The 21,578-nt window shown below is 31.2% G+C and overlaps 2 protein-coding genes across 4 annotated transcripts in view; one reads left to right on the forward strand and one right to left on the reverse strand.

Moving 5' to 3' along the window:
* Nucleotides 1-174: 174 nt before the first annotated feature.
* Nucleotides 175-15,935, forward strand: LOC132746433 (receptor-interacting serine/threonine-protein kinase 4-like). Of its 3 annotated transcripts, none has more exons than XM_060735569.1 (4): nt 175-420; nt 12,709-13,119; nt 14,244-14,471; nt 14,994-15,935. In XM_060735569.1, exons 1-4 carry the CDS (start codon nt 401-403, stop codon nt 15,925-15,927), a joined length of 1,593 nt encoding a protein of 530 aa, XP_060591552.1. In that variant the 5' UTR covers nt 175-400; the 3' UTR covers nt 15,928-15,935. The 3 variants fall into 3 exon arrangements, with proteins under 3 accessions (XP_060591552.1, XP_060591551.1, XP_060591553.1); XM_060735568.1 differs by lacking the exon at nt 175-420 and adding an exon at nt 3,760-4,252; XM_060735570.1 differs by lacking the exon at nt 175-420 and adding an exon at nt 6,538-6,641.
* Nucleotides 15,936-19,049: 3,114 nt separating this feature from the next.
* The window catches only part of LOC132746434 (uncharacterized), a 31,426-nt gene continuing 28,897 nt past the window's right edge, over nt 19,050-21,578 (reverse strand). Inside the window, exon 8 of the mRNA XM_060735571.1 lies at nt 19,050-21,139. Within this exon, the coding sequence (XP_060591554.1) occupies nt 20,316-21,139 (824 nt within the window). The 3' untranslated portion in view covers nt 19,050-20,315. The remainder of the gene's footprint in view (nt 21,140-21,578) is intronic.

Consider the following 21,578-nt stretch of genomic DNA (forward strand, 5'->3'; position numbering starts at 1 on the left):
TGTGACTTTATGGTGCGACTTACATTGTCATTTTTCTTTACTCTCAATATCCACTTGTGACAGATAGCTTTCACAAAAATCGTTTGCATCGATGATCATACATTGTTTTAAAATATTGATTGACTTTTTACCTTGATTTGAATGCTTACTTTTTAAGTTTTCGTTAAAACATAAGAAGTCTAGTCAATGTGGTAGTGCATGGTGAATGTTTAAAAAATGCAGCACTGGCTTTCGGAAATTTCTTTGGACAACAATTATCTGGGGCTGTCTTTAGGACCCTTCATGTGTTTTATTTTTTTCAAGGATTTTTAAACAAGTGATTTAAATGGATTAAATATTGGATTGTTTTTGAATAATGAAAGTGGTACTATTACTTTAAGTTTAGAGAGAAAATTTAACAATGTCTTCAATGGCAGAAAGGTAAGAATTGGGCTTTTTATATATGGGCTCTAACTATTGTAATTTATTTTCAATAGGTATAAGTATGCCATATATTGTTTAAATCAGGGGATGTTGCTCTTGGCAAATTTATCAACTTTTTGAGACAATCATTTCATATCTACAAACATTTTCAAAGTGAAAAATAAAAAATTAAACATTTGCTTATGAAAAAAAATAAAATGTTTTTGTCCTTTCAAGTAAAAGATTTAATAAATGCACTATTATTAATATAATTTATAGTTTGACTTGAAAATAATTAATCAATGTTAACTTAAAATCCAACTAACGTGGTATTATATGGTATATGACCAAACATTTTATATAAATTTCATTCGCACACAAGAAAATTACAGCATTATCAAAGCTGCACCATGTAACATGGAATGATAGAGTCTCATTTAAATCAAACAAAATTCTAAGACACAAATAGTTTCATGCTGGACAATGGTCGTTAACCTCCGTTTTAAAACCTTTAAACCCTAATGGTAGTAAAACTAACAAAAGAATTTGGTAAGTTTAAGAATTAAGAACATGATTCTTCATTATTCTGTTCAATACAGGCTTACAGTTTCAATATTTTCTCATGATAAAATTTACGAAAACAAAACAAATAGAAGTACAGTCACAAAAACAATCCCAATAGGCTTGCCTAACCCAATGAAAAAAATCAAAATCACATAGGAAAGTTTAATGACATTAAAATTTCAAGAGGGGGGAAAGTATTCATACTATGTCATGAATGATGTAATCTCACTGATTTTTTTTCTATTTAATCTTTAATCTTGTAATCTCAATGAAAATATTGAGTTAATCCACGTTTATCCCATTTAATCCAAAAATAATCAAATATGAAATATGTTGTTGGAAGAATTGGTATGACATTTTTATTGTCTTTGTAAATGTCACGAGATAAATGTCATAGAAAAACATGTAAAAAAAAAATAGAAAAGAAAAATTATTTAATGAGCAAAATTATATGGATTATAAATATACATAATTATAATGATTGATGGTTTTCTTTTTTGCAAGACATAAGGTAATCTTTTTGACTTGGTTATTTGTTTGTATTTTAATAAAATATGATGTGATGTTTAAAATACACTCAAACTATATGGAACAGTAATTGCATCAAATTTACTAAAGTGCATTTTTTTTAAATTTAAAGTTCTGTAAATTTTTATATGTCATCACATTTTGAATGCAGATTCTGTCCACATCCACTGATAATTACATATTTTATATTTTTTTCATATAAGAGCTCTAAGTATCTAAATCATAAAGTGCCAATAGTAAATATTTGGTTGGCCTGCTCATCATGACTCTGTATTGGTGGTCTAGACAAGTTGTTACATATTCTTTTAACTTTATCACCCTAATTTAATATCTTAAACTGGCTGGTCCATCTTTCAATCTAGACAAAACCATTCATCATTTTCAGGGAAAATTTCACATTAAGAAAACTGTCTGTATAGCAAACAGTGCAAACCCATGTGCTGGGTGATCTTGGTCTGCACTGGTCTCATTGGTAAATGGAGTTAAACTTTTACAATGTATAAATACAGTATTAAGCATACAAGCATTTGATAGTATTGCGGGCAATACAGTAGTCCCCTACCGGTCCCTCAAAAAGTTCTTTAATTGTCATACACTCCTGTGTATTGCCATTTATAATGAATTTGAGGATGAAGTCTGTATTTGAAAATATCAACCACAAAACATAATAAAATAAGTTTGTCTATATCACAGTAATGTGTTATGTTTCCATGCTTAGTAAGGAAATTATGTTTATACAACCTTGTCATATTATTACGATGTGGGATTTTAAAGTAAATCCTATAAGGAATGAAGAAGTTGGAGTGAAAATACCAGTTTCTCGAAAAAAAATCTAAGTTCAAGGGGGACATTATTCTGGAAATAGTCTTGCTAGAGTATTTAACCTTCTCAAAAATGTCGAGTGATAATAAGAAACATATATATGAAGTTTGAAGTAGATACATTAGGAAATAAAGAAGTTATTTAAAAAAGACAACATTTTTTCCCCTAAAAAATCTAAGTTCAAGGGAGGTAATACTGATATTTTTTGTGCTAGAGTTATAAACCTTGTCACATATGATGTGGTTGATGACCAGAAACTTAAGAAATAAAGAACATATAGTGAAAAAGCTGAAAAATTTAAATCAGCAATCTTGAAATTCAGGCTATTTGTTGCCATAGCAACCAGAATTTTCAACATAGGAAGAAAAGAAAAAGATGTGCATAATCTCCAGACTGCCATCTACCCATATTTCAAGTTTCATAAAAATATTTTCAGTACTTTTTGAGTTATCACTGGATCCAGTTTATGTGTTAAATTTGCCATATTTTCAGACTATTTGTTGCCATAACAACCAGAATTTTCAACATAGGAAGAAAAAAAAAAGACGTGCATAATCTCCATACTGCCATCTATCCATATATCAAGTTTCATAAAAATATTTTCAGTACTTTTTGCATTATCGCGGGATCCAGTTTTGTGGACGGACGGACTGACGGACTGACAGACAGACGGACAGACGGACGGAGGGTAAACCTAAAGTCCCCTCCGGTTAAACCGGTAGGGGACTAATAAAGTAGACACAAAATGTTGAGTTTGAATACATTCAAATAGGAGATTGTCTATTAACCATACTTATAAATAGTCACATAATTTGAATGATAATGAAAAAAATGCCAAATTAATTCATTAACATAACCAGTAATTGAAAATGTTTATGAACCTTTTTGTTGAATTCCAGTGTGAATTAATATGTTGAAATTTAGAAGAAGAAAAACTATATATGAGTCGCGTCACGACAAAACCAACATAGTGCGTTTGCGACCAGCATGGATACAGAGCCAGCCTGCGCATCCGCCCAGTCTGATCAGGATCCATGCTGTTCGCTATCAGTTTCTCTACTTGTTATAGAGTTTGTAAGCGAACAGCATGGATCCTGATCCGATTGCGCGGATGCACAGGCTGGTCTGGATCCATGCTGGTCACAAACCCATTATGTTGGTTTTGTCATGGCGCGGCTCATATCATGAAACACTTTAATTTCATCAATAAGTTGATGGTTAACTAGATAAAATTTCATGTCTTTGATGTCAAACTGTAAATAGGAAGGATTTATGTGTAAACTTAATTGAATTAAAGCCATTTATAGCTTAAATTTATTGATTACCTGTAAAAATATCAGCGTTTTTTCAACAAAAGTGTGCTGTTTCTAACCAAACTGTCAACACCATAACTTTGTTGTGACTCGCATTTTGTAAGGAAGTGTGATAAAGCCCTTTCACTCTCTCATTAAAAGTTTAAAATTACTTAAAATTGCGTTAGAGATAGTGTTAAACTGTAGACTTTACCTTTAGATGAAGTGAATTAAAATGTAATTTGTTTTTATACGCTTTCCATGTTTATATAATCGCTGATGAATGACATGTCAATTCGGTTTGGATCTAAAATCGATCAATTCATTTATCTTCGCCTATTCTTGTATGTTCAGTGTTGTATCATTTTCATTATCAGTAATGAACGGGTTGATTGTAGAGACGTTGACTTTAATTCTCGCTACTTGAATTAGATTCAATTTAAAATCTCCATTCAGTGATAAAGAAAGGACATATATACATACAGGAAATGTGAAATATCTTAATGCATATTTTTCAAGATCAATAGTTATTAAGTTATTTTATAAGAAAGTTGAATTGCATGTATTGAAAGTTAAAAAATCATTCAAAATTGAAAAATGAAGAAAAAGAAAATTGTCAGGGAAAGTGGCATAAAAGCATCAGTGTAAGTGAATTTTAATTTTATTTTTTTAATTTTCAGTTCTTGTTTTTAATTTATTTCAAAAATATTGTTTTTAAGTTGTCTGTATTATATTGTAAAAATGTTGTATATGGGCCGAAAGCCTAAGTACAAGTAAACTAAACTACAGTGTGTATAAATTTAATTTTTCAACAACTAGTTGTTTTTTCTAAAGTTTCTAAAGTTTTTTTACACAGATATTTGTTTTGTCGGTCTTTTTTATCTAGAAAAACTTCATGAAATAGATTCTATAATTCTTGCAATGTATGTTATATTGCCTTGATGTGGGACCAATTATAAATCTTATACATGTAGTCATCTATATTTCACTTCAGTGTTTAAATCATCAGATTTTGTACATTTTGAAATATGAAAATAAACTACAGTAAACTGCCCAAGAATTATGCAATTTGGATAATATACATGTAAATGTATAGTTAATTAAAATTAATGAGTAAAAATATAAACATGCCGAATTTATTTTCATATTCATATTTTCATATTTTTTTTGGGGGGGGGGGGGGGGGGTAAAATTATTTCATCTTTTAGACAAAACAATAATCTAATTGGTACAAGCAAAATTATTAGTTCAGTTAATATAACTTATTAATCAAAAAAGACTTTACCGGTACACTCATTTTTACTTCCAGACGTTATGTCACTACCTAGTATAATAATTCTGATGAAGGCTGTGGCTGAAACATTAATAAAAGAGTAATACTAAAAAAAAAACCTAACTACTGAGTTGTAGGAGTTAGTCAATTTGCTATAACAATCACAAATTATTATATCTAATGGGAGTAAAAAGGATGCCTGATAAAAGTTTCTGTCCCTTCTGGTATTTTCACTGTTTAAAGAAAAAGAGCTTTTACCAGAAAACATTTTAAGAAAAGATTAATAAATATTATTGTAGTTAGTCAAATGTTGAAATTACCACTTTAGAGCAAATGTATTCAACAATGCCAAACATGTACAGTATTGCACAATTACAGACAAATCATTAAGAATATGTCATATATCAACACTTGTTAGAATATAATCTTTTTGATCAATTTTCATGTATTGACTAGGGTCAGGACAATATTTAATCTGTAAATAAATTCTATAGTAAAAGCATGTTTTGTTTACATTGTCAATAAAGGTAACTATGCCGAGAATAAATATTGTTTCAACTTATACTGGGGATCTTTAAAGAAAACCTTTTAATTGAATTATCAACTATTTTATACTATTCTTTATATCAAACTGCGTAATATCTGGGTGCTGACTATGCCATGTTTTTAATCAAATTGATTTCTTACTTTGATCAGCAGTTAAAAAATTAAAAATGTCAAGCCCTTATTAAAATATTATTCTTTATAACAAAACTATCTGAAAGACACAGCTTTCCCCCACCTATGTTTCATGCCAAGTAAAGAACAGCTGTTCCTTAACTTGAAAAGAAAGACTGACCACCTGATTCCATGCATTATGCAAGAATAAAAGAAATTACAAAAACTAATATTTCCATGCAGCATTTTTTTCTGATAGTAGTGTATGAATTTATAACTTTATTCATAATGGAAAAAATGATGTCATCCTTTGTATGCAAATTATTCAAAAAAGGCATGTGGGAATGGCATCATTTAAAGCATGCACGGCTGTCTTACACCTTGCTGGGTGGGGTTGGTGGTAATTAATGTGCTGTGGTAATCACCATGTCATACAGAAAAATTCTTTTTTCATAACAGGGACTCAAACCTTTGACTTCATTTGGAACAAATATTCAAATAATGTATAAATTATTGACCGAGAAGTAATATTTCCCTTTTGATTTCCAAAACATTGAGAAATATTTTGAGCATTTACCTCTCAATACGGTCATGTACATGTATATAAAATTTGTTCACATGCTTGTTAATTTGCTTGTCTGAAAGATTTCAATGTAAAAATTTTTAGGTAAATAGTTATCTTAGAGAAAAAAAGGGAAGACAAAATTTCATTTAGTAAATAGATTTTATATCTTTGTAAGTGAAGAAGCCATGATGGTTTTATTAAGAAATAAAATGGAAAGCTTTTAAGTTGTTCATTAAGAATTCAAATGAAACTCTGATACTGAATTGAGAGAGCTTTAAATCTTCAGTGTGGGGCATTTTAACGAAAGTGAAATGTTCCTTATCAGATTGAAATAGAAATTGGTTTAATTGCTCTGTAATTGGTAGATGAATTTATAATGTGACAACTTAGGAATTGCATTGTTCATTTTGTCAAGACAGTACAATAGAAACTTCTATATTATAGAAAGATTTACATATATAAGTTATTGCAAATAAAGTCGGATAATTTGTTTCTTACTATTTAAGTTACGGAAGGAATAGAACTTGAACATTTGAAAGTATGTATTAAATTAAATACTACATTACAATTTACTCTTACTAATGAATTCTTTTAGCTTCAAAATACTAGGTCTCCTTCTTTACAATTCAATTTCTTAGCTTATTTAAATATGTTCTGTAAACAGACAGCATATAATGAACTATTAACATTCTGAAATATAGAACACCTTCTAATTTAAAATTCTAAAAATACTCAATTCACTGTAGCAACTTACAAGTGCTTTGGCTTTTTAAAAAAATTCTATTTTAACCATAACATTTTTCCCTTAAATGTTTTCAAAACATGAATTTTATGTTTACACGTTAAAGTTATTTGAGCAAAATATTAGTGTGCAATGAAGTACATGTAACAACTTTATTAAAGACATTATGAACATATGTTAAAACAGGCCTCAATTGTTTTTAAATGATATCAAAATTGATTTGTTCAGGTGTATTTATATACCTAACAGTACTTAGCATACACCTCTTGAATATTTTTCTGATATTTCAAAATGCATCTGAAGTAGAATTATTTCAGTACAAAGTAATTGATACATACTTGAGAACTGGAGATCTAAATGGTATCAAAAGTTGTATTAGGTTGAGAAGAGCACTTCAGTCTTTATACATTATTATTGTAAATGTAATGTTTTGTCATAACATTAAGTCTAAAATACTGTCAGATGATTTAAAATCTACAATTTTTCTTCTGTTGGAACTGTTGGATTATTTAAAATCTACAACTTTTCTTCTGTTGGAACTGCCGGATTATTTAATATCTACAACCGTTTTTTCAGCGTATGATATCAATGAAATATTAAGCGTGAAATATTTAGCCTGCCGACGGCAACAAATATTACCCATGCTATCAGTGCAGACCATGATCACACAGTATATACACCAGTCTACTTCCTGTACTTGCAAGAAAGTAACAAGTTAAAATATATAGGCTCGCAAGAAGGGTACATTGATTGGAAGTTTACATGTGATTGTTTCTTGCAAGACAGGGTACATATTGAATTACATAGGCTCGCAAGACTGGGTACAGTGATTTTGTTTATATACTGTGTGATCAGCCAGCATATCTGTGCCATATGATCATGGTCTGCACTTTTTGATATTCAGTAGGTACATTTTGTTCTGTTTAGATTGAAAGTTCGACAAGAACATTAAAGGTATTTACTATAAAAGCGTTAAAGATGTTTTGTTTAGAGTGTAATAATATACATTCAGAATATTTCGCTTTAACAACAAAGCCCACATAGGAAAAATCTGTTTACACTAAAAAAAAATTTTTTAACAAAAAAAAAACAACCCAACTTATAATGTAATATCATAATTTAACTTTAATATCTTAACATTTGAAATATTGAAATTAAAATGTCACAGGAGCTACCTAATAGCAGAAGCAATGGAAGTATTTGTGTATTGATTTTTGAACCCTATGTTCACAGTTAGATGAACTAATTCAAAACAAGGGTAAACATTTGAGAAGAATGGTAAACAAGTCTATCGATATAATGGAAGAAAAGTGAGATGATCTATGTACATTAGCTGATTATCACTTCGACTATTTATTTGTTCTAATATAAACAGGGGCTAATTTGATATCTGAATACATTCAAAATATGTAAATTTAAAATGGGTTCTTTTGAGTTTTTTTGTGCTTAAATTTCTGATGACAAAAAATTTGTATAGGCATGCTATGATCAAGTTAGTTTCTGTTTTGTTTTGAAAATTACAAGAGACAAGCACAGTGTTAGGGTATTGTAAAATGCCATTTCATTCTTAAAAAATATCATGTCTATATAATTGCATGCATAATGTATTACTTAATTTAAGGAATATTTGCTACTCCAATATTGTGCCAGTCTTCATTGCCAAGGTATTTTCTTTTTTTAACCAAAAAATAAATTCATTTATAATATGGTACTGGGTAATTCATCTGTTAAATTTCTATACAAAAGATATTAAATATTTTCATCACTTGCCTCTAAACTTGTAAACAGACACAAATATTACAAAGGAAATTAGAAATGTGTTCACAGGGCATCATACATGTGACAAATGAAATGGGCCAAATCTGGATTTTCAGCTGGATTTTGAGGCTCAAAACTGGATTTTTATCGACTTGAATTTCAATGCGTGTTTGGCACATTTTGTTCAAAGTTTTTTTTACCCTCAAAATCATTAAATGGTTATACTTTTTATGATTTTTTTTGTGGATCAATATTAATTTATTTCATCAAAAAATAAATAAATAGATAAATAAATAAGTGTAGTCATACAGGCTTATAATTTCAAAACAGTCACATTTTCACATTTCATTATTTTCAGTTTGAAGAATTATATCTGTCTTTTCAGTCATTCAATAATTGTCTACAAGCTATTTGAAAACGTACAACAACTATTCATGAACATAAGACTGTGACAGTTAAATAACGTAACATAAGTAAATAAATGCAAGAATCGTTCCGTTAATTAAATCCAGATTTTTGCCTCGATGATAGTGTAATTCCTAAACAAAAAAAATACCCACTCACTAAAAATAGGTTAATTAGACATCTCAAACAGGTTTTTGAATGATCCACTTTAAATGATTCTGCTCACCTTTTATCTTTATCAGTGCGGTACTAATCAAAGAAAATCAAAGGTTGAGCCGAATTCATACATGTAAATTTACAGGGTAGTGTTGATGACGTAGCGTGTAATACCTACTGCCAAATTACAGAAGAGGTCAATTGATTGACACACGACACGTAATAAGTTAAACATGTGAGAATAACTTTGGGTATAGGAATTGTTTATTACGTCACCTTGCTGTCAATTAGTGACTCAACATTTAATCCGCTATAATTTAGGATATGGACAGATAACAATCAATGCCCGGAGGCACGGTTTACATTTTAGATACAGGTGCTGTGTTTGATCTTTTCTTATGTTGATATTTTTTTTAAATATCGGGATTTCAAGCTGTAATATCGGGAATCGGGATCAGTGTTGAAATATCGGGATTTTTTTAAATCCCGCCGGGATGTCACATGTATGGGGCATATGGACAGTCAGACAAGGGCAAATCTATAACAACCCCACCTCTTCTTCTATGTGGTGTCATAACAATGTTCAACTTCAATATATGATGTTTTTTATACGAGTTACTTTCCCATTTACCAAAGAATAATTTCACATGAACACACATGCAATCTCGACTCCATGTCACATATTGCCATGTTTCTCTATTTTTGTATAATAATATATTGATGCTTTGCCAGTAGCTTTTCTTAGGGCTTTAGTACAAATAAAAGTTCTTCTTCTTCTATGATTAACTGTTAGAATGCTAGCTGTTACAATGACAGGTTCATGTGATCATTGCTGTCAGGCAAGCCTTGTAATAGGTCCATTTTTAGCTCGACTTTTCTATGAAAAGGGGAGCTATCCTACTCGCCCCGGCGTCGGCGTCGGCGTTAGCGTTGGCGTCACACCTTGGTTAAGTTTTTCGTACCACCCCACTTTATTTCAGAAGTATTACAAGTATGGCTTTGAAACTTACCATACTTGTTCACCATCATAACCTCCATCTACAGACAAGAGTACATAACTCTGTCAAGGTTTTTGACAGAATTATGGCCCTTTTTTGACTTAGAAAGTGTATTGAGCTTGGTTAAGTTTTTTGTACCACCTCACTTTATTTCAAAACCATTGGAGGTATTGCTTTGAAACTGACCATACTTGTTTACCATCACGACCTTCATCAACAGACAAGAGGACATAACTCTGTCAAGGTTTTTGACAGAATTATGCCCCTTTTTGACTTAGAAAATACATTGAATATGGGTAAAATCCACTTATTGCCTTAACCCTTTGAGATATTGCTTTGAAACTTTTAATGCTATTTCACATCATTACCCCCATCTGTACGCAAGAGAAGGTAACTCTGTCAAGGATTTGTTTTAAAAAATTAAGGCCTTTTATCGACTTAGAATCTTGGTTAAGTTTTTAGTACAGTCCACTTTTTGACTGAACTGTTTGAGATATTAATTTGAAAGTTGGAATACTTGTTTACCATCATGGTCCCAAAACATGGGCAGGAGAAGGTAATTCTGTTAAGGATTTTATTTGAATTATGGCCCTTTTTGACTTAGAAACTCAGTTAAGATTTTCATTCTTGTCCACTTGTTGACTTAACCATTTGAGATATTACTTTGGAAGTTGGAGTTCTTATGTGCCATCATGAGACCTATCTGTAAGCAAGAGAAGATAACTCTGTGAAAATGTTTCTTGATTTGTACTTAGAAATTCCTAGTTAAAGTCTTGTGTGCCCTTAACTGTCAAAGTTTTGTTTTATAGGCAAGCACTAAAAAAGTCGAGCGCGCTGTCCTTCTGACAGCTCTTGTTACACAATGCCCTTCTATTGGCTGATTAGTATTCAGTATTCAGTATTTTGAGATCCTATTAAGTTATAAATTCAACACAGGTTCATAACAATATCATGATAGAGTTTTAAAGAAACATGGCCTAAAAAGTTTTAAATAAACAGTAGAACTCCCTGTTCTAAACTGGTAATAAATTTCAGACACTTAAGGACATTCAAAATGTAACTTCTCACTGATATTAAGATTTAATTTACCATGTATAAACAAATAAAACTCAGAGTACTGTAAACTCATTAGGATCAGAGTAGCAAGTCTATTTAGAATGATATGTGGGTAACTGGGGGTCTAAAACTAGTCAGTAATCAGGGTGAAATAATATTAAGATAATCTAGCCATTTAAAATGTACTCAATCAACTTAAACAAGGTAAGCAATCATTGATAAACAGGGTTGAATAGGACACTTAACTGTGAAATACTGAGTTTTTTCACTGTGCTATTACCCCCTGTACTTTTTAGGAAGGGATTTATCAATGTCTCAAGCACAGATAAAATACTCACATATAGAATTCTTTCATTCATCTTGCTGTTTAATATAATCTTATAAGGTATAAAGTGAGGTCTAGTCAATGTAACATACTTCAGCCCAGTTTCCTTAACAAAAATTACCAAGTGCTTATTAAAGGGACTCCACTGAGGTTTTTTGACATGATGGGACAGAAATTTTTTGCCAGATAAATGTACCATTTGATGTAGGCTTAGACCACTAATCTTTGCGCAAAATTTCAGATCATTTGCGCACTTCCTTTTTCCAGAATAATTATTCAAATTGTAAAAAAAAATAATCCCAAAATGAAAAGCATTTAAATGCTTTTTACTTACATTGGACTAAGAAAAGCATAAAAATACGATTTTCAATTTATTTCAACGTATATGTCTTAACTATTTTTGCATACATTTCTGTTTAAAGTGCCCCAGCTCATTTATGTAAGAAATTCAAATGTTACGTTTTTAGGCTATTAAACCACAATGGAGTCCCTTTAAGTATTTTGGTATCATGTCAGAATACATGGCTGCCCAAATAACTTATTGAGATTCTTTCATCATAAATTTAAACCTACCATGAAATGCCAATGAAAAATATAACATAGCATTTTTTTGTGTAAGACTATTCACAATGTATAAATCTTTTTTGTGGCATAGATTTACAGCAATTCATATTTCACTAAATTGAATTTGATACTTCTTTCCTTTAAATACATCTGACACTTATGAATTAATATATTAAGCTTAAGTATGAAAAAAACTTGTTTGATGATCTGTGTATCTTGAACAGTCAAAATGATTAAGCATAAAAAGTGTTAGGCCATTTTTCTGTTCATAACTGAGTGAATGGGTAAACATTAACTGTTTAAAAAATTGTTACTGACAAGAATCTGAGCCAGGGGCATTTGTGTTTAACAAACACATTCTTCTTTCTTCATTTATTTTTTTAATTTTTTGAAAATACCGTAATGTTTAGTGCGTGCCTGTTGATTATGTGTAAAGTTATTATACATGTTTCGTAATACAATATATGTAAGTATATAAATATAACTGTGATAAGTTCATTTTTCAAATATCACCAAAACAACAAAGGATTGACCAACACTTTTCATAAAATTTTGTTCAATGCACATAAAAAACTGTTATTTTCTTCTTTTCTTATTGCAGAGATAGTGTTGCCTCTGTAAGAAGGCTGTCACTTTCCTCATCTAGTGACAAGATTCCACTAGAAACAAACAAAGCAGACACCATGGTACTACAGAATAGCAAAGCTAAAAGTATGAATGGAGCCAAAAGTTCTAAGGAGTCTACACCTGTTGTAATGAACCCAATTGATCCAAAAACTATGCTTTTCTTTGAGGCAATACGGGAAGGATCAATTCAGAAAACAAAAGCCATTTTACGCGGAAAAAATATGAATATGAACACAAGAGATCTAAATGACAAAAATACACCCACTGCACTTATCGTGGCATGTGAGGTTAATAACACGGAAATTGTGAAACTGTTGTTGACAATGAAGAAAGCCAGAATTCTGGATGTAAATCAGGAGGATAAAGTTGGACGGAGACCTATTTGGTAGGTGATGTTCTATACCTTAAAATTTCAATAAAAAAATAGTTATTTCAACAGTTTGGGCAAATATATTTGGACCGAAACTAGTAGACACTAATAAAATATTGTAAACTTGCCCTGGTGTTCACGTGTTTGTTTGTTTGATTGGGTTTTTACGTCACATCGACACAATATAGGTCATATCGCGACATTCCAGCTTTACTGGTGGAGAAAGACCTCAGGTTTCAGGCACGAACGGGCACCAGAGTAGAACCACCGACGTTCTGTAAGCTAGTTGGATCGCTTCCTCACATGAAAGAATCGAAAGTCCCTGTCGGGATTCGAACCCACAGCGGTGAGGGGCAAGTGGTTTGAAGTCAACGACCTTAACCACTCGGCCACGGACGCCCCCTGTTCACTTGTATTACTCTTGTATTTTGAACTTGCATTGGGAAACATATTTTGAGTAAGATGTTTCAAACTGATAATAAAAATCTTGAAACACAACTTAACATTTTTTACAATCTTCATTCAGTCATATAAATTTCAGTTGAAAAGTAGGAAGATTGCTGGTCAAAATTTTACAAAATTCAAAGTAAACGTTTTTTTTTTTGTAAATGAATAAAAAAAAATCCCCCCTTTATCACATTACGTTGCATATATTTTGATGTGACATCATTTAGTTTATACAAACATAGCATAAAAGACTCGCTAAATTATTGTGTAAGGCTAATATTAAGCGTCTTCTATGAAAAAATGAAAAAAAGTGACTTATTTATACTGTAAACATTTGGATATATGATAAATAGCATATTACATTTGTGTAGTTTCAATACTAAATTTATTTAACTTGTTCAATAAAATAATACTGTGCTCCCCAGAGGTTCGCATAATATAATTCTATTAAACTTATTCAACTTTTTCCATTGAACCTACACTGATTCAATATCCTCTTTATCTTAACTATAATATTAAGCTAAAAAAAATCAAGATTTTTTCAAAAATACACAGCATAATTATGTGGCTTTCATATGTCCACGCACATCAATTAACTTTTTAAGGCTTAATAATTATCATTATGAATAAATTATATAATTATTAATATTTTCATTATAAAAAATTTATGGAACTGTTTTATTTTTTTCCAGGATAGCTGCATGGAAGGGTAATGCTGAAATAGCTGATTTATTATTGAATACTAGAGGAACAGAATGTGATGTAAACTTCATTGATAAAGAGTCGGGTACCAGTCCACTGTATCGTGCCATTCTAAGTAACTCTGAGGAGACAGCACACCTACTGATATCAGCAAAAGCTGATGTTAACATGAGGAGAATGGGTGTGAACCTAAATGGAGCAGAAACACCTCTCATAAAGTATGCCCTTGATTCTAGCAATCATTATCTCTTTATTAAAGTATCAGGTCTATTAAAAGCTTCTTCTCAAAAGAAATTTTCTTTAAAATAATGCTGCTTTACTAACAATAGCTTTTTAACTTCCCAAAATCAGCAATTTCAACAATAATTCATATCAACATTAAACATGTAAGGCGTCTTTAAAATTCAGAGAGAAAAACCCCAAGTATCTTTTGATAAACTTCATGAACATTAATTTTTGTATATCCATAATCATATTAAGCTATGAATAATTGCTTCCAAAATTAAATGAAGAAAAAAAAAAAAAAAAAAAAAAGAGTTCCCCTTTTTCCCTGGGACAGAAATATAGATCTGACCAGTCAAAACTAATTTTTGAAGGAATACTACTCGTGGATTAAGAAATTTTCATCATACTTTTACAAATATATTCAATCTCATTCCAATATTCAATTACCAAAATTAGTTATTACAAAATTTAAATTTTAATTATTTTTTAATTCTATTATTAACTTTTTTTTGCAGAGCTGTACAGATGAACAACAAAGCAATTGTGGAACATCTTGTCAATGCTCTATGTAAAATACAGGCCAGGACACAAGAGGGATTCAACGCGTTACATTATTGTGTAGCCTATAGGAGATATGACATTGCCGAGTACCTCCTGCAGAATGAGATTAAAATTCACGCAAAGAGTCATAATGGTATAACAGCAATGACCGTGGCGATTGAGCATCACAATCCTGCGATGGTGAAACTACTTATAGAGTATGGTTACAAAATGGACAAAAGGTACCAATGGAAGGAAACGCCCCTCTCTCAGGCTATAAACCTGCATAGTGAGGAATGTGCAATGACATTGATTCACCAAGGTTGTGAACTGAAGAAAAAGCGCGGGCATTCATATTTCATGATGGCCGTGGACGAGAAATTGATGAAGTTAGCAAAGTTCATGGCTGCAGTTCAACCACAGTTTCTACAGCAAAGTTGGGTAAAAACCAAGCAGTGGCCTGTTTCTATCTACCATAGACCGGACATTATCCGATGGTTGGAGCAAGAATCAGACAAGGTGCGATCTCTACGCCAGCTCTGCCGCGGTAAAATATTCAGGTTACTTGGAAAGTACCCTGATAATAAACTTAAGAAATTGAACTTAACTGACACTCTAAGAGAGTATGTTTCATATAAATCTCATGTGAAGGATGAATTCTACGTCCAGAATTCACTAGATCTTAAGGGAGAATGTCCTATCGAATGCCCAGCAATATGTGCAAGAAAATATTGTCCGCCAATAGAATTCTCAAGTTCATCAGAATCAGACTCCAGCATTGATGATGATGACATAGATTCACAAGGGGCAAATGGACACCACAATCGCAATCATTTAAATAACCCAAATGATCATGACCATGATCATGATGATGATGATGACAAGAAATGTTGTGACTACTGCAAATAACTGTTTTTTTTAGATAGACGGTACTGTACTGCAAATAACTCTTTTCTTTTTAAATTGACGGTTAAACACTTTTTAAAAATCATCAAAACAAAGAGGTATACTGTTCAATCTTCATCAAGTTTGTCTTCAAAAGTGGTTTCCAAACTAGCACGACTAATCAAGGAAATGTTTTAGTGCAAGACCCACAAATAAAACTGATAAAAAGTAAATCTTTTACAGAGTCATTAAAGAATTTAAGGTGCAAATAAGCATTTATTGAGATATTACCCAATGAGGAAAAAATACATCTTCTGGACTTCACACAAATTTGACTGTAATTGATTTCAAAGCTAGAGGCTCATTAAAACTGGGCAAGAGAGCTTCAACATTAATTTATCTATTTTTTTACACATCAGAAGATGACCCTGTAGAAACAATCTATAAAATATCTAGACTTGTTTTTTTTATCATGAACTGTGTTACAATATTTAAATTAATATTCTTTTGAAAATTTTCTTAGAGCAACTGTATTCCTGGTGAATATTTAAAGTGGTAATTGCATCCTAATGAATAATTTCTTTGGGAGTTGCTGATTTTGGTTTACCAGCTGTTTTGAATTTATTGCAGACACATTTTATTATACTATTAAGGTGCCTTCATTAATAGTGATCTGTTTTATAAATCTTATTGCAGATTTTCAGCAAAAAAAAATGTTTTCATTTAGAAATTGTTAATCAATTTTGTTCTGAAAAGTTATTGTATGGCATATTGTCATTTTACTGTGCACTATCTAGGATTTAAAATTATTCAAAATCTAACATAATGGTGAGAGACTTATACCTTGCTCTAATTTGATTACTCTTAACAAAGATCTTTACTCAAGTGAAGTATACAACATGTAAGTTTTATAATCATAACCCTTAACCTGCTGAATTTGTGTAATGGATCTGTCCAGCTTTAAATATGGAGCAGTCCATTCAAAGATTAAGGGATTTCAATGTCAAAATACAACAATTGAGCAACCAACAGTGTAAGAGACTGGTCAGATTGTGCACACTGGTATTTAGGCCGGCCTGGTTCTATACTGGTGGCAAAGGCTGATCTCTTTAGGTTACAACAGGTCTTTAAGGTTTGAACTTTCTCTGCTAAAGAAATTTTTACATTTTTACAAGTTTTTTTCTGCTTTAATGAACACTTTTACACGAGTTCTAATTTTACATTTATTTATTTATGAAATAAGTAAACAATGGGCGAGTTTGTAGAAAGTAGCTTTTGCCATTTAAAATGTTATTATGCAATAAAAAATAAGCTACATATGCCTAGTTTCTTGGTTTGTTATATAGTAAAGCATTTCTTGTGAATGCTGATACTGTCATATGTAAACATGTCTCTTTTGTGTTTGTTAAGTAAACAGCCTCACTTTTCAGATCTGTTTATATATAGTTTTTCTCCTGAAGTTGGTCATAAGTCCTAGGATTTAGGATTAACTGAGGACTCTCCATAAAACGCAGCCCTGTTAATTTGGAGTATCAAATATAAGTAAGTTAATTCAAATTCCTCAAGATTAATAATACATAAAAACTGCCTTGTATATTTGACTTGTGCCTGGTGGATTGTTTCGAAGCATTTCTCAAAGAAATAAATGCTGAAACATTATGGACAGGGATTATATTGCAAGGAACAAAAATCTTATATGAAAAACAATAACAACTGACTATTTACTAACAAGTTTTAGTTTCAACTTTCATAAAAGATAACAATTGAAATAAATATTAACAAAATCATGACATAATCACTTTAACTGCCTTCATGGTTAGCTTTATATTAGATAAAATAACAACATGAGAATAACTACAAATCAATAATCACATCATTTATCAATTTCTAAAATATGGTTGACCTGATCACAGCGTACAGGTGATTTAAAACAAATGTGGAACATGTCTTTTTACAACAAACATACTAAACACTAGTACTCAGAAGGGGGAGTAAAACTTCCTTGTATTTATGTTATAAAAGAACAAATAAATTAAATATTAATATACTAGTAACATAGTTGTCAAGTTTTCTAAAACAATGTAATTAAAGTTTTGAGATCTTTATATAATGCAGGTAGTACACCATAAGTACAGAAACTTTTGGGAAAATCATTTATATGAAGTAAGCTGTCATAGTGGAAATGGTATAAAAGTGAACTATGTAGTAGTAGAAGACATGGTAAAATCAGCATTTTCCTTGAATTTTTACCCTAATGTCTCATTATACAAAATTTAAAACTTTGGTTAAATTAAGACACATTAAGATGTTAGATATACCTCTTTAAGCAGGTATTTGCAGGAACTCTGTAAACAGTGATAAAGGTTAACGAAGGCAGCATTACATATAAATGAGCCGCGTCACGACAAAACCAACGTAATGGGTTTGCGACCAGCATGGATCCAGACCAGCCTGTGCATCCGCTCAGTCTGATCAAGATCCATGCTGGTCGCTTACCAACTCTATTACAAGTAGAGAAACTGATAGCGAACAGCATGGATCCTGATCAGACTGCGCGGATGCGCAGGCTGGTCTGGATCCATGCTGGTCGCAAACCCATTATGTTGGATTTGTCATGACGCGGCTCAAATGATAGTTTTCTTGCATCCTACTGGTAAAAAAAAATGAGGCGGCAAAATAGTTAAATACATTAAATGAAACTATTAAATGGTCAAAGTTAATTCAACCAGATTCTCAAGGCTATCTATCAATATGGAGGTTTAATAAAAAAAGGTTTAAACACTTGTGTGCAACAAATGAACTAATTTAGGTTGACATCTGTTCCAAGTTATTTGAGAATTTGTAAACCTATAACAAAGTAACAGCCTAGATATGAGATTTGTGTTATTGAGGAATCATTAAATTTATGACAAAGTTAAAACCGGGACAAAATCAGATGAACACAGCACTCGCATACAGTGAATGGTCACTGTAGCCACAAAGTCCTCACTATAGACAAACAGATTCAACAAAAATGTTCAAATTTCTTGCAAAATACAGAAAGTTTTAGAGGTAAGATAACAATTTGTTCAAGTCCTTTTCTTTGATGCAGGTTACTCAAGATGTGAAAATAATTTTTAAAAAATCTTTTCCTAAAAATACTAAAAATAAGGGAGATATTTCTTACATGATAAAAATCCATAAGTAAAACTGTATGGAAATGAAATATTGTATAGTATTTCTAATATAAAGACATACCTTATATGATAAGTTTAAACTTAAGTTTTACCTTAATTATAACTTTCAGAAAGCAGGCTTATATGCCATTTTGGAATAAGTTTTCTACAATACAAAAAAAGAAGAAAAAGATGAAATTAAAAATAAATAACAAATTCAAGCTAAAATGAGAAATAAAACTGCATTGACTTTGTGAATAAAGGTTACATTCATATAACATACATTGGTGATATTAATACATATACATTGTATAGAACAATTTTCATAAATATAAAAGCAAAAAATCTTTTAAAAATCTTTTGTACAAGCATAATGCAGTAACAGACACTTTGATATTGTGCATAAATAATGGCATGACATTAAAAAAATATATATAAAGATAGCATTTAACTTTAACAAACCAGAAAAAAGTAGAACAAAAATATGAATAACTAATTATCTGACAATATGACCTGAGCACCAAAATAGAAACAACAAAAGTGGCAAAATATAATAACGTAATGCGAGACAATTGTCATACAGATCTGGTCATGCATTAAAAATCAAAGTATACTCTACAATAGTTCAATATTTAACAATAGAAACAGAAATAAATATTTCAGTACCAAAATGTAATACTGTTTGCTTTTAAATATAAAATAAGTACAAGGCAATTATACAAGAAAATAAGTTACTTTGGAATTATGAAGCTTATGCAAAATAAACTTAACAAAGTCTTAAGTACTCAACATCTATTTGTCTATCAGCAAATGGATATCTATCAGTTGGGCACTCTTTTGCCGGACAAAATGAATGTACCCTGCTTTTAACATTTCTTGTCACTTCCAATTATCTATTTTAAAATTGAAGTTAAAATAAGCCTGAAGTTCAGTCTTAAAGCAAAAGATGTGTAAAACATGACCTTAAAATCTTGGTGCTTTTTTCCTGTCTACTAATTCCACTGAAAATGAACATGAATAACCAATTAACAATTCTTCGTACTGTACTTTTGAAAAGCAGCCGGACATGACATTCAGCTATGAACATGTTGACAGAATAACAGGCAGAAGGCAAAGACAAATAATGTCTTCAACATATAAAAATGGATGAAATAATACAGTTTTTGTACTCATATGAAGAATAGCACCATATCAAGGACAGTTCAACAGTTTCAGACATATAAAACATTTCAGTTTTTATCCAAGCATTCAATGAATTCAATCTTTTGCCGGTTTTTTCAGCTTTGCAGTGAGTATGACACAGGTACTATCATACACCATGGATAACTGTGCATGTTCTGATATTTTACTCATGATTTTATCCAGCTTATCTCTGCTCACTGGAACTGGTAGGTACCATCTCTCCTGAAATTTATGCCATGAACGCTTTGAACACTGAAACAATGCGTCACAATTTGCACAAAGTTTTGATAGGTAAAATGAAGTAGACCTAACTGGACATTTTTCTGGCTCGTTTGGGGTGGCATACATCTTACCAGGCTGCTCATCTGCCGGAATGTAAACATAGTCAGCAAATGAATAAAATACACCATTCACATCACTTTCCAGCACTAGACTATGCTTTGTTAGGGAGCGCCAAAAATTTCTGGGTAAATTACCTTTACACAGGTGAAAGGTGATGTCAAACCATACCTTCCACATTAAAGAGGTAGGATCATCATCTGATAGGGTTCTTGTTGTATAAAGCTTCTTCATATCTTCTTCTGTTATTGGATAAGACACATTATCAATCACAGTCCCATTATTTTGCTGAGTTTCTGTAAACACAAGCTCTGTGAGAATTTCATTGGATCGGTTATACTCTAGGTCCTGGGAAATGCTGATGCGGACATTTTGACTGCTGCAATTTGATGTTAAATATAACGAGAGGGCTCTACGAAATGTCTGTAATATGTTTGTAGAATATGGTGTTCCTTCATGGGATAGAGCATCTGTATAAAACTTAGCCAGTTTATCATTTAGCCAGGTAGAGCTCATAGATTCAAACTCTGTATTTTCATCCCCTTTTTCTTTCAACCACTCTGAAATTATAATCAACATGAACAAGAAAACATATTTTTTTGTTATCAGTCCTGTAAAGCTTTCTCTAAAGATTGATAAAATAAAAGTATTTTGTTCTATAGCACAACAAAAATAAAAAAATTATATTATAAATTATAATACATGTTCTTTAAAATGTACAAAACTTTTTTTTTTGTAAATTCTTTGAAAATAACATCACCAAATCAGAGAGGCAAACTAATTCTGCAATACAAGAGAATTTTTCTATTAACTTAACCATTAGACTGCCAAGGCAGTAACTGATGCAACCCCAGGCAACCAGTGCAGACAATGATCAGCTGGCACATCCATGATGTCTGATCAGGTTTTGCATTGTTTGCTATTCTGTCAGTATATCCTTTGAAAGTCTCCCTAAAAATCATGAATGGTTTTGTCTGCATTGAAAGGTGGACAAGTCCA

Source organism: Ruditapes philippinarum, unplaced genomic scaffold, assembly GCF_026571515.1.
Source record: "Ruditapes philippinarum isolate M1 unplaced genomic scaffold, ASM2657151v2 ctg623_1_1_1_1, whole genome shotgun sequence".
In the NCBI taxonomy this organism is placed as follows: domain Eukaryota; kingdom Metazoa; phylum Mollusca; class Bivalvia; order Venerida; family Veneridae; genus Ruditapes; species Ruditapes philippinarum.

Excerpts from the sequence above, each read along its gene's own strand:
- LOC132746433 (XM_060735568.1), top strand. The coding sequence starts at position 4,206 with ATGAAGAAAAAGAAAATTGTCAGGGAAAGTGGCATAAAAGCATCAGT. Across the intron at positions 13,120-14,243 it reads GTTGGACGGAGACCTATTTG|GATAGCTGCATGGAAGGGTA; the intron begins GTAGGTGATGTT and ends ATTTTTTTCCAG. Across the intron at positions 14,472-14,993 it reads GCAGAAACACCTCTCATAAA|AGCTGTACAGATGAACAACA; the intron begins GTATGCCCTTGA and ends TTTTTTTTGCAG.